The 13,395-nt window shown below is 43.9% G+C and overlaps 2 protein-coding genes across 12 annotated transcripts; one reads left to right on the top strand and one right to left on the bottom strand.

Annotated features, from left to right (window-relative positions):
• Positions 1-250: 250 nt before the first annotated feature.
• Positions 251-11,593, top strand: LOC123400186 (putative leucine-rich repeat receptor-like protein kinase At2g19210). Its single transcript, XM_045094604.1, has 12 exons — positions 251-1,096; positions 1,179-1,372; positions 2,116-2,615; positions 2,765-2,903; positions 3,009-3,080; positions 3,356-3,427; positions 3,501-3,581; positions 9,378-9,544; positions 9,617-9,858; positions 9,927-10,053; positions 10,462-10,530; positions 10,718-11,593. The coding sequence occupies exons 1-12, from the start codon at positions 575-577 to the stop codon at positions 11,401-11,403; spliced, it is 2,871 nt and encodes a 956-aa protein (XP_044950539.1). The 5' UTR covers positions 251-574; the 3' UTR covers positions 11,404-11,593.
• Positions 1,877-8,752, bottom strand: LOC123400187. Of its 11 annotated transcripts, XM_045094605.1 has the most exons (7): positions 7,801-8,752; positions 7,639-7,685; positions 6,426-6,593; positions 6,126-6,199; positions 5,918-6,033; positions 4,461-4,648; positions 1,877-2,884 (listed from the first exon to the last, which is right to left on the bottom strand). In XM_045094605.1, the coding sequence occupies exon 1, from the start codon at positions 8,506-8,508 to the stop codon at positions 8,026-8,028; it is 483 nt and encodes a 160-aa protein (XP_044950540.1). In that variant the 5' UTR covers positions 8,509-8,752; the 3' UTR covers positions 1,877-2,884; positions 4,461-4,648; positions 5,918-6,033; positions 6,126-6,199; positions 6,426-6,593; positions 7,639-7,685; positions 7,801-8,025. The 11 variants fall into 11 exon arrangements, 10 of the variants coding, with proteins under 10 accessions (XP_044950540.1, XP_044950546.1, XP_044950545.1 ...); XM_045094611.1 differs by lacking the exon at positions 7,639-7,685 and adding an exon at positions 4,159-4,360 and having other exon boundaries at positions 4,461-6,033; XM_045094610.1 differs by lacking the exon at positions 7,639-7,685 and adding an exon at positions 4,159-4,357 and having other exon boundaries at positions 4,461-6,033.
• Positions 11,594-13,395: the final 1,802 nt, after the last annotated feature.

The following is a 13,395-nucleotide window of genomic DNA, read 5'->3' as shown; positions in this document are numbered from 1 at the left end:
CTATGAAAGGAAAAAGGAGGAAGAAGATGAGGAGGAGAATGAGTGAAGGAGAGAGCACTAAAAGGGATAAGGTGGAAAGAAAAGAGGTGGCTTAAGGGGATACGTGAGGAGCGAGCGACCCAACTGATTTTTAGATAAAATCAATCGGTTGATTCAAAGTGCTTTTTTTAAAATAACTAGTTGTTGAAGATAAGCTAAGAAATGATACATTGTAGATATTTTTTATCATCTTTAAATTACATTCAAGACTTAAAATAAAAATATCTTATCAATCATTGTATATGGCCTTAATCCGTATGCTGCTGACTTGTTTGCTGCTGTGGCCCCGAAACTCCCCGGCGTTTGCTCCGCCCCTAACTCTTATCACTTGCAGCGAACGAGTTGACCCTCACGCACAACCGCTTGATGCGAGCCCAACCAAACGTCGCCACTACTCCTCCAACACCACCAACCTCGCCGGCCGTCCAGCTGGGAGCGACACGTACGACGTACCAGGCCTTGACCTCACATAAAAGGACAAGAACAACATCACGAGAGAGGGGAAGACCGAAAGAGCAACGTGCATGCAGAAGCCATGGAGCCAGCGACGGCAGCAGCGTGCCCTCGGTTGCTCTTGTCCCTCCTCCTCCTCCTATCATGCTTCGTGTCACCCGAGCTCGTCACTCCCATCCATGGCCAGCCGGACGCCCTCGGCTTCATCAGCATCGACTGCGGGATCGCCGACGGCACCAGCTACCCCGACGAGTCCACGCGCGGCCTGAGGTACGTCTCCGACGCCGGCTTCGTGGACGCCAGCGCGGGGGCCAACGCCGGCATCAGCCCGCCGTACAGCGACCGGGACCTGGCGGCGCGGTACCTCAACGTGCGCCACTTCCCCGGCGCTGCCCGCAGCTGCTACACGCTCCGGGGGCTCTCGCCGGGGGGCAGGTACCTCGTCAGGTCCAGCTTCTACTACGGCAACTACGACGCGCTCAACAGGCCGCCGTCCTTCCACCTCTACCTCGGGGTCAACCGCTGGGCCGCCGTCAACCTCACCGCGCCCGACGACATCTACATCTTCGAGGCCGTCGTCGTGTCCCCGGCTGATTTCTTTCAGGTTCACCATGAATCTAGGCAGGCAGGGTTCACAATTTGAGCTTTGTTGAGGGAACTGGTTGGTAACAGTGTTTGGTTGTCAGGTGTGCCTGGTGGACATAGGGCAGGGTACGCCGTTCATCTCCGGGCTTGACCTGAGGCCGCTCAGGGCGGCCATGTACCCGGAGGCCACCGTGAACCAGTCGCTGCTCCTGCTCAACCTTCGCCGGCCGGCGGCGAGATTCGCCTTGAACCGCTACCACTTCTGGCGGCCGGCTAGTTTCTATAGGCTATACAGGTTCGTCCGGTGATAAGATAACTACTGATGCATATTATAGTTGCCTGCCGATTACTTGATGTGAACGTCAAAATGGGCTAATCTTGACCATTTGCACACACCACCTACACCTAGGGCAGCAGCGTTCCTTGGTTTCTAAGTTTCCATTCGGATGAACATTTTAAAATAGGCTTTGCCGCGTCGTACGAAAACCGCTATGAAATTACTCTGTTCCAAACAACACCACGTACGCACGCCAAATAACATAGCATAAAACCCTGAGCTTGAGCTTTCTCCTCCATTTGACCATTTGATTGTACCCTTTATAGTTGACGCTGATCTTTATCAATTGCCCGCAAAGCTTATATGATATGATCAATCGTCTAGATACCACCCTGGAAGAGTGGTTAGCAATCTCAGACAACTAACAAGTTAAGGTTCTAAGTACACATTATCCCAGCACACCTAACATGCAGCTCCGCTTGAAATGCGGTCAAACTGACGGCTGGCCATTGACCCCACAGCTTGTTCTAATAAAAAAAGATTTATCACTATAAATTGTTGTTGCACTTCAATTCCTGAATGAACTGCCAAGTAGCATGGCACCTGGCCTTTTCTAAAACCAAACCAAAAGCAACATTTTAGGTCAATCAACAGTTAATTCTGCAAAATCTATTGGTCAAACCAGAGCCTGGAGTTTCAGGCACACCAGTTGCAATTTCTGCCGATCTTTCACACCAGATTCCGTTCCTTGCCAACTACAGGTACCCATTTGATTCCTATGACCGCATCTGGCAGTCTTACGGCGACGTGGCTGCATGGACCAACATAACGACGACGGCCGACGTCGATATCTCCAAGGCCAGCAGCTTTGACGCGCCGCCTGTGGTGCTGCGGAGCGCTGCCACTCCGGTGAATGGAACCCGGCTCGACTTCTCATGGAGCCCAGACAACTCCCTGAACAATGACAACAGCAGCACAGCATACCTCCTGCTGCTCTACTTCGCCGAGCTGCAGCAGCTGCCGGGCAACGCGCTGAGGCGATTCAACATCCTCGTCGATGGCACCCCATGGAACGGCAGCCGGAGTTACACCCCGAAGTACCTCTCCGCAGAGGTTGTGGAACAGGTGGTGGTGCAGGGGTCAGGCCAGCACACCGTCTCGCTCATCGCAACGCCGGATGCCACGCTCCCGCCCATCCTGAACGCGTTCGAGATATACTCAGTGCAGCGGATGACTGAGCTCGCGACGAACAATGGAGATGGTACCTTGCACTTTAATCCATGTGTTCCATTGTCAAGGATCCTGATTTGGATTGAAATTTGCAAGTCCAGTAGCTTTGAATTATTTATTTTTGGATAGCGTAAAGCAGAGCCTCAGAAATGTGTCCTCCTTTTTTTTCCATATTAACAGCCAAGGCCATGATGGGAATTCGCACGACGTACATGCTGAAGAAAAACTGGATGGGTGATCCTTGTGCGCCAAAAGCATTTGCCTGGAATGGCCTAAACTGCAGTTATTCTTCATCTGGTCCTGCATGGATAACAGCTCTGTAAGTTGCCAAGTGAAAAAGAACTGCACATTCATGCTTGTACTGAAAGATTAAAAATAAGCTTTTCCATGGCACGATACTAATCTACTACGGGATTTGCTACAGAATACTGTCATCTAGCGTGTTGACCGGTGAAGTTGATCCTTCTTTCGGTGATCTAAAGTCCCTTCGATACCTGTAAGTGACCGATATGATCATCATACGGCATATTCTGACTCTAAGAACACCTTCAGGTTCTCATAGTCTTCTACTCTCTCTGTCCCATAATATAAGATGTTATTAAATCCAATATGTGAGCATATTGGATGTAATAACATCTTATACTATGGGATAGAGAGAGTAGTATTTAGCAGCTTTTTAAGATTTGATGCAAAATAAAAATTGAATATTGCTTGTATTTTATTTTTTATCATACCTACTCGAGCATTTCCTCATAGGATTTTTAATTCCAGGGACTTATCCAATAACAGCCTGTCTGGTCCAATACCTGATTTTCTGGCACAAATGCCATCACTCAAATTCCTGTAAGTATACTTGTTTGCCTCGATTCATTTCAATATGTAGAGTCAGCATATTTCAAAATATTTGTTTCTACAGTGATTTGTCAAGCAACAAACTCAGTGGATCAATTCCGGCAGCTCTACTACGAAAGCGTCAAAATGGATCCCTTGTATTAAGGTTTGCATAGCTAACCTACAACTTTTTCTTGAAGCAATGTGCTCTCTTGTCGATTTCCATTAAAGAAACCGCCACAACATAACAAGTGCAACTTGGTATATAACATTTTTCTAGAATACGCACGAGCGTGCGTATCATATACTCCCTCTATAACTTAATATAAGACATTTTTTGGCACTATTGTTGTGTCAAAAAATGTCTTATATTAAGTTACAGAGGGGGTATTAAAGAAGACTTATATAACATCATTCGGTGGAAATAGCTTAGGGGATTTTATTTTTGTTTTTGTGACTAGTTAGCGTGCACGTGCAACGCACGTCTTCATTTTCTTGCAGAACATGATGGAATATGTAAGTTATAAGCGTCTCACGATCTCATAATTTGTTAAATATCTTCGCAAACATGCAAACATCTATACCATAAATAGAAAACATCTAGGAAACGAAATTGAATTTACCAATGCATTGTATGGCCCTTGCATTGTCATGAAGCAAATTGAGTGACTAACTTTATTATTATGACCAAATTATGCAAAAAAAGTATAATGTTAAATGTCATAACTAAATTCTGTACTCACTAAACAAACACTCAATTATTGCCCATATAATAGATTTAAACATGTGCGAGCAGCCATGAGAAGCATGGGGTCTTTTTTTATCAGAGGCCAAGCCACTCCGAGGCCTACGGTTGGTGCTCCCGAGCGTTTATCGGTGGGTTTAAGGAACATAACTTCCCAGCAAGTGACCTTGAACTCTCAGTAAACATCCATCACTTCACTTCTTCCATGAAGAGATAATGCCAAGGCAACAATTATCATCCCACATCGTCCAATTAGATAAAAAAAGAGTAAATTTACGAAGCTAGGCATCACAAACATACCTTGATCCAAGAATGATGACCAACTCTTGCAGGGCTCCAAAGTTCCAAACCATTAAAAAATGCCAAATGCTGCTACATTTGATTTCACCTTGCAAACACATGTTTTCTTTTACTTAAACAATGTAATTGATATGAATCAACAACTCACCGCATCCATATTGGATAGGGAAAAGGAACAATCATGTTTCCTGAAAAACAGGAAAGCAATAAGCACTCCACAAAGCATGATTTCGCCACATTAGAGAGATTTACTATCTGTACAACGCCAGAACAAAGATATGCTTGCCTAAACCATGATTCATGTTGCTCCCCAAAATTTTGCAGTGCATACTTCTACTTTTGGCATTATTATGTAGACTGGAAATTAGCGGCGATCATTGAGGGCAACCCCAAAAGTAAAAGTACCAATTCAAAGTATGCATTGAAAATATAACATGGAAGTGATCCTTTGCTCTACAAGCACAGGGCTACTCAAAGCATCAACAATAGTTTTGGTACAGGATCAAAAAACTTGCAGATATGAAATTAGTGTCAACTCTGTCTTGATCTATAATGCATTTGACATCGGCCTACTTGGTCTTACCATCTATGAATAAACTATACATAAACATCACTACAGAAATTAAATAAGAAATAAGACAACAAAATAATTTATGTCATTAGTCCAATTAGTAAATGAGAAAATAGGCCAAGAGCCCTTTCAATAGTGACCCAAGTTGTGGTGGCTTCTGAATCTGCGAACGAATTAGTAATTTGGGACAACTAAATGACACGTCTAATATAGTCTCTCACATGGCATCACAAAATAGAAGAAAAGGTGTGCAAGTTAACTGGAAAGAAGTATTGGCTTGCTAGTCCGTCCACGGTCTAACTTTTGGTAAGTGGAAGGCCATGCTTGGGTGGACTGTTGACCGTCCATACGCGTTACCATAAAAACAACCAAATATAAATTTTACAGTTCAAAGCAGCCCAAACCATCCAAATGTATGAGGAATCTCTGAAATTTGTACTGGTTAAAAAAGGCACCATAAAAACAGCAAAGGAGACTATTATGCAATCACCAAACAAAACAGAAAACAAAGTTAAGAGTGATTACTGCTGCATAGATGGTGAGTTGATGATCCCGACTCATCTTTAATCCTCTTCTTGTTACAAAAATAAGTTGGGGAATAAGAGCACATGAATGCAAGACACAACAAAATCCCGAATGTCTGTCTAGAAATATGTGTATGATGCAAAACTTCATTGATCATCACAAGCGCAAATTACTGCTACAAATATAATGATCATGCAAGATTTGTTTTTCAAAATCTGGGTTATACATTTATCTTATTATGTTTGATCATGCCTGACCATTATTGCTAGAAAGATAATACCATAGAGAAGTTTCTTTTTTACTATCAACATCAGAGGTTGGTTTGCTGGATGATTAAAGGAAAAGTACATCAGTTAATCACCATCAATTTGGTTGCTCTGATGCTTTGAGTGTCGGACCCCTGTCCTTTGGCGATTCATGATGAACTGGTCCGGGGGCGCCTGCGAGCGAGTAGGAGAGGCATGGTGCGACAAGATGCTGCATGCCACGAGGGAAATGAAATTTTACTATTTCATACCATTCATGTTGCTGCTTTCAGATTAAATTGAGTTAGATCCTGATTTCCATACCATTCATGTGTCAAGTAATCGTCCTTTCATATGTATGAACAAATTTTTAACACATCTGGCGGCCATTCTGTAACCTGATATGACGCAGAAAAATTTAGCATTAGAAATTATACGTATAATATCGACAGTATGTGCATGCAGTTGCCTCAAGAAACGACCATATGAGCTTTAAAATGAAAGCACACAAATGAACAAGAAACATATAAGAAACGCGAGTTATATAGTATCTTATTACAAACATGGCAGTAAGCACAAGTCCAAATCTTCACACTTCTTTTTCATGGCTGTAGCACAAGTTACCTTATTAATTGGTACTTGTGTATTGAACTTCTGGATGGCCAACTCTTGCTCTTTAGGTGGTGCTGGCCTGTTGTAGCTTCAGCCATCCAAGTTATGTAGACTCCACTGTTTCACCTTTGGCTTTAGATCAACCACCTTTTGTAATAAACCAGGGGTGCGGGACCGGCACTGACAGTCAAACAAGCCTAATTAGTAGGATCTCGAATCAAACATGAACATGGAAAATTAAAGCAAAGGCAGATGCATATCCAGAAACGGAGACATTTTAATTAGCAATAGAAATGAAAGAATTCAATCCGATTAATTTTGATGTCGAAACAGAGATAATGCTCTCTTGTATAAAAATTAGACTAATGGACATTTCAAAAAAGAATATTGGACCACTCCTGTCCTCTCTTCAGAAGAGCGGAGGTTCAAAACTGAAAATTCATAATACCATCCATTCTTTATCGTAATAATGTATACTGAAGTTGTGACTTGTGTTGGATCAGCGATGATGATTCATAAGTAACTATTGACTGCACGTGACAATAAAACAAAGATGACTAATTGGAAAATAGTCTACAATTAATTGAAACTTATTATCATGAGTCAGAATCGGAGTTTTTAGTTGACAATCAAAAGGAATTTGAGGTTCAAACTGTATCCAGCAAACAGGTGGAAATCTCATAATCTTTATTAGTCATAGCATGGCTGCACAAAAGGAACTCATCCAGGACCAACTGAAAAGCAGAGAAGAAGAAATTTCAACCAGAGCAAAACAGAATAGCGTGCGCCCCCCAATCATCATTTTGAAGAATGAACGAATATTGTCAGCAATTATCAGCTTATATTTTGGTATCTCAAATTGGTCAATAGCCTATAACTAACTAAAACTCATCCAAACAAATGAACAAGTGTCAGAGAAAAAGAATAGCAGAGCAAAACAGCAGAGCACTATGGGCAAAATAGGCTACAATTAGGCAAAATAGGCTACAATGAACCAAATCATTGCGAGCCAGTATTAGACTTGTTTAAGTAGACAGTTGATTCTGCCATCACTACCGCTACAAAAAAGAACCTTGAGTTTCATGCTGTATCCAACAAACAGGTGAAAATGTCATAACCAGGTTAATGCAATAGATATTTATCAGTTGTAGCATGGCTGGACAAAAGGGAATTCATTGACGAATCAAGATGAACTTTAAGCAGAGAAAGAAGAATTTCCACCCACAGCAAAAAAACAGCAGAAGAATTTCCATCCACCAGTCATAATAACTCCTAAAAATAAACGAACAGGGTCAGCTATTATCAGCTTCTATTTCAGTTTCTGAATCCAGCAGTTTATTGTATAACATACATAGTACAAAGAAAGGGACGAATTATTAACACCTACAAGTTACCGATGAGGGTCACATTTTAGCGTGCACCTTCCACTCCCCAGGCACCGTGGTCGCGATGCTTTCCAATATGGCAGCCTGATCACCGTCGCCAGCAGCGAAATATCGGCAAACCACGATGAAGACAACAAAGTCTGAATTGGCTGTCGAGTGCTATCGATCTTGCTCGTCCGCACTACAAAAGATTGATTACCTATATGGCAGGCAGACAGACAGGCAGGCTAGTGAACCTGGAACATCGTTGCGACAAGACGGAAGAGCAGCATTTGGTTAACTTGATTGAAGAGGGACTTTACACCAGGAGCAGGACCAGGACACATTGTGCTTGAGCTTGTAGCAGGAGAAACATTTCTCTGCCCATGGCTAATGTTGTTGTCGCTGATGTCTGTGACTGTGAGCAGCAAAGAGGTTGAGACGCCTCCCTTGGGTCTGCCTCCTGGTGGTGGTGGAGGGAGCGTGGTGGAAGTGCAGCATCCCGGTGTCGGGGCTCCGGCGGGGCGACGGGCAGTGGACGCTGCTGCTGCGGCCGAGCCAGTAGAACCTCCGGAGCAGGGAGTCGCCGCGGCGTCGGCGGGCGGCGCTATGTACATGCGCGTGCAGCGAGTCCGCCGGCGGACGAGGACACGGAGTGGCTGCCCCCGTTGATCCGGACCGCGGTGCCGCCCTGCGGCCGGGCGCTCGCTCCGGCGTCCGTCTCCCTCCATGAGTGCGACGAGAGGGATCTGCTGAGGAAGCCCGTCACCGGGTTGGCCGCCCGGCGGGTGCGGTCCCACCACCCGTCTCGCCTCCTTCGGCCCCGGTGGGCTAGGCCCTGCACCTCCGCCTCGCCTACTTTCACCTAGAGCTGGACTCAGTTCACCCCGCTTGTCAATCCGCCGACGACGGAGGGGATGGATGCGCGGGGCGGGCGCAGGGGCCGGCGGCGGCGGGGATGGATGCGCGGGGCGGGCGCAGGGGCCGGCGGCGGCGGGGCGGGCGCAGGGGCCGGCGGCGGCGGGGATGCTGGGCAACGTTGGAATAGCGGGGTGGGGCGGTGGGCCGGCGGCGGCGGGGACGCTGCAGGCCAGGGGAGGGGGAGGAGGGGGCGGACGGGGAGGGGGAGGAGGAGGTTGATTTTGTGGGATTAGATAGGCACTCGTGATTACAGTTTCCTAATTGACCAGGCGTTCATTTTCCTTTGAGGAGGAGGCGGAGCACGGTCAGCCTTACTTTAATTGGTAAATGCACACGGTGGTGCTGCGTGGATGGTGGAAGGCCGTTAAATTTTTATTTGTTGTCTAATTGTGTGGTGGTGATTGGTGTTTGTTTTTATGGAGGTAATAGGTGTGTGTACCTAGTGAAGTTTACGTTTGATCTTTTATTAGTAGTATAGATAAAAATGGATGAGCCAACAGTTCATTGAATACAAACTTTGAAGTGGTTACTTTTGTAAAGATTGTGAAATCGTTCCTGTAGGATCTCGTGGTCAGGGAATTAAACAGGAAGCAACAACAGTTGCTTTACTTAAATAAGTACAGTTACCTCATTTTCTTCCTCCAAATTTAACTAACTGACATTGTTGCTGTAATTCTAGGATTGGCAATAATGCAAATATCTGTGACAATGGTGCTTCTACATGTGCTCCAAACGACAAGCAAAAGAACAGAACACTCATCATTGCAATAGCTGTACCAATAGTTGTAGCCACTCTACTGTTTGTGGCAGCAATTATTATCCTTCACAGAAGGAGAATTAAACAAGGTAATATTTCACCAAGTAAACTAAGTCTATAGTAACCAAAGATCATTCATATAAGGTCAGGTTTGATTCCAGATACATGGATGGCAAACAGCGCAAGGCTTAATAGCCCCAGGGACAGGGAGAGGTCGAACTTGTTTGAGAACAGACAGTTCAGCTACAAAGAGCTGAAGCTCATCACAGCTAACTTCAAGGAAGAAATAGGGCGAGGAGGATTTGGTGCTGTGTTTCTAGGTTATTTGGAGAATGGAAGTCCAGTTGCTGTGAAGATCCGTTCGAAAACATCATCTCAAGGGGATAGGGAGTTTCTATCTGAGGTAGGCTATTAATAACTTGAAATTTATCGTTTTGTCCCTAAAACTAATGTTCTTACCGCAAACCGCAGGCTCAACACTTGAGTCGAGTTCACCACAGGAACCTGGTTTCCTTGATTGGTTATTGCAAGGACAAGAAACAACTGGCCCTTGTCTATGAATATATGCATGGAGGAGACCTAGAGGATCGTCTAAGAGGTAAGTTAGTAGTATCTCTCTGAGAAAAATCACCTTTAGGCACCTCACTAGTTACAAAGTTTAGTGCCCATTGTTCCAACTTCTTCAATTACATTCTCAGCACAGAAAAATGGACAACATTTTACACAAGCACATGCTTCCAACAGGATGTGGTAACTTTGAACTCAAAAGTGTGGCATGCATGCTAATTTATCCACTTGTCAATTGTGAATGCTAACAAAACTCACGTGTCCGGTACAGTATTAACACATTTGTGGACAGAGCAGCCAAATTTTCCTAAATGGCACACCTGTTCCATGCTACAAAGTGTGGCCAAATTACACTAATAAATCACATACCTTTTCTTGTCAGAATTTTACTATTCTGCAGACCTTTTTATAAGCCATGCTTTTGGATACTCTGTCACAGGAGAGGTCTCTGTTGCTACGCCCCTCAGTTGGCATCAACGTCTCAAGATTGCTCTCGACTCTGCCCATGGTTCGTATGACTGTGCACACCTGAAATTGTAATATAGAAGTAGCAAGATTGCATCATGACTTGATACTTATACCGGCTAAACCGAGCAAAACCTCATCCATCTGGCCAATTGTAGCCACTTTTTACCTAAATCCTTAACCCATTGCTCTCTATTAACTGGGCGCTGGTCATGGTCTCATGGACACAGGATTGGAGTATCTGCATAAGTCCTGCCAGCCACCATTGATCCATAGGGATGTGAAGACGAAGAACATCCTGCTATCTGCTGCCCTAGATGCAAAGATATCAGACTTTGGCCTGACGAAGGTGTTCGCAGATGACTTTATGACCCATATTACTACCCAACCAGCAGGCACCCTGGGGTATCTTGACCCTGAATACTATAATACATCCCGGCTCAGTGAGAAGAGTGACGTGTATAGCTTTGGAGTTGTACTACTGGAGATTATAACCGGTCAGTCGCCGGCGGTCGCCATTACTGACACTGAGAGCATCCATATAGCACAGTGGGTGCGCCAGAAGCTCTCCGAGGGTAACATCGAGAGCATTGCTGACTCAAAGATGGGGAGGGAGTACGATGTCAACTCGGTCTGGAAGGTTACAGAGCTGGCACTGCAGTGCAAAGAACAACCATCACGGGAACGACCAACAATGACAGATGTTGTGGCTGAGCTCAAGGAATGCCTGGAATTGGAGGTGTCTCGTGGAATGGTCAATTACAACTCAGTCACTAGCGGCACAAGTAATCTCAGTGCAACTAGTGCTGACTCGCACAACGATGCTCAAGCAAATGATCTGAAACAGCAGAGTGTGCTTGAGTTGGGGCAGGTTGGCGATGCATCGCCGACTCACATAGGCCCGGTACCAAGATGAGACCAACAGTCTAATTTTGTACGGTTTTAGAGTCTCGGGTTTGTATATAAGTTTGGTATGCACCAGAAACTTTAGTCCTGTATTTTGTAGCAGTAATTGATGAGGAACTAAACTCGGATCTTTGTGGACTAAATAATTAAGGCTGTGAGCTTAGTGTGAGAACTGAATGGAAGGTATTTCAATTATCAAATGGGGCTGCACATACGGTAATTCCATCAATAGTTGCTCAAACTAAAGCAAGAAAAATATATCAAGAATACACAACCTGGTTCAGGTTGCCATACTTTTTCTCTTCTTTTTTTTAGCGAGGGAGAAGTCTGCTGCATTTAATATGAAGATGTTAGACACTTACTACACCCACGAATGGTTAATTCCACCTAAAGCCTCTGAAAGATCGGTTGACACGGAAATACCACTGCGCTCCCACCACTGGGACAAGATGCCCGTCCGCGGTTTTCAGTTTCAGGTGTATCAGAAAGTTCTAGTACAATGTGAGTAGGTTCATCTATATTACAGCTGATGTTGCTAAGTCAGGGATAAAAAGATTTCCGAGTGGAACAAATTATAGATTGAGATGTGAGCCCGGCCTCCGTTCTGAATATCTGGTTCATTACCTGATGTGAACATCAGTTTTATGGATCAACATCTCGTCATATAATTATCTTTTCCCGCAGCTCATGTTAGCTCAGATTCCCTTTCTTCTTTGCATCAAGGTTTCCAAGTTCATCTGTAACTCGTTAAAAAAAACATAGGCAACTACATGGATAGTTCAGAAAAGTACTCAATCCCTACCTATAACAGAACATAATATTTCAGACACAAAATCAGATGAAAAAAAAATCCCCACCTGCTCCAAGGTGGGTAGAGATCATCAAACAACAAACATTTTCCAGGAATCTGAACAGCCCCCACCCAGGAGATAATGTCACCTTCACAAGATAGCTACTGCAGTCACAAGAATCTTAGGGTTATGCTGTGGGGGACGGTTTGCCCTTCTTTTTTTTTTTTGCAAGGAGAACCACATAGTATTTTTTTATCAAGGAGCGATGGTTAGCGCAAGGCTTTGAAGTAGAGTAGAACTCACCAGCGGTGGCGATGGCGGTGCGGCTGGGCCTCGGGGGATGATGGGAAGGCAAAGAGGGAGAAGCACCGGCGACGGAGACGAGCCAAGCCCGGCAAAACGAGCGTCACAGCTGGGCCGAGAGAGCAAGAGAGCAATAGACCTTTTGTTTTCACCGACTCGTTCGGGCCGAAAATCTCCCGACGGAGACGCATTCGGCCAGGGATTATCTCCAGTCGTTCGGTCCCGGGGGAAATACACGCTCTCTGTGTCGCCCTGTCTGTGCTTCGCGCAAGTCCATTTATATGCCAAACCTTCGGTTTTGAGAACCATCTACAGCTTTCCAGACAGTTTTTCTTGGTTTTAGGAAAGTTCTACATGGTTCCCCAAATCGGTTTTCAATTTTTATTTTTTAACCTTTTTTTTTGTTTCTGTTTCAAAAATGTTCTGGGTTTTAAAAAAATGTTTCGGAATTTGAAAAAATGTTTCGGAATTTTTCATATATTTTGAAATTTTAAAAAATGTTCCAGAATCGAGAATTTTTTTCCAGAATAGAAAAAAATGTTCCGGAATTATAAAAAAAATGTTCTGAATTCTTTCTGTTTATGTTTAAATAATGTTCCGGATTTTTAAAAAATGTTGTCAATTAATTAAAAATCTTTTCGAATTTGAAAAAATGTTCTGGAGTTTGAAAAATGTTCCGGAATTTGAAAAATGATTTAAATTTTGAAAAAATGTTCCGGAATCAAGAAAGAAATTCCGGAATTAAAAAATGTTCCTAATTTTTCTGTTTATGTTTTAAATAATGTTCTGGATTTTCAAAAATCTTCTCAATTTAAAAAAATGTTTCGGAATTTGAAAAAATGTTCTGGATTTTTAAAAAATGTTCTAGAGTTTGTAAAATGCTCCAGAGTTTGAAAAAATGTTCTGGA

Source organism: Hordeum vulgare, chromosome 5H, assembly GCF_904849725.1.
Source record: "Hordeum vulgare subsp. vulgare chromosome 5H, MorexV3_pseudomolecules_assembly, whole genome shotgun sequence".
NCBI lineage: Eukaryota > Viridiplantae > Streptophyta > Magnoliopsida > Poales > Poaceae > Hordeum > Hordeum vulgare.
The sequence above is the reverse complement of the archived record's forward strand: the minus strand, read 5'-3'. Positions and strand labels throughout refer to the sequence as shown.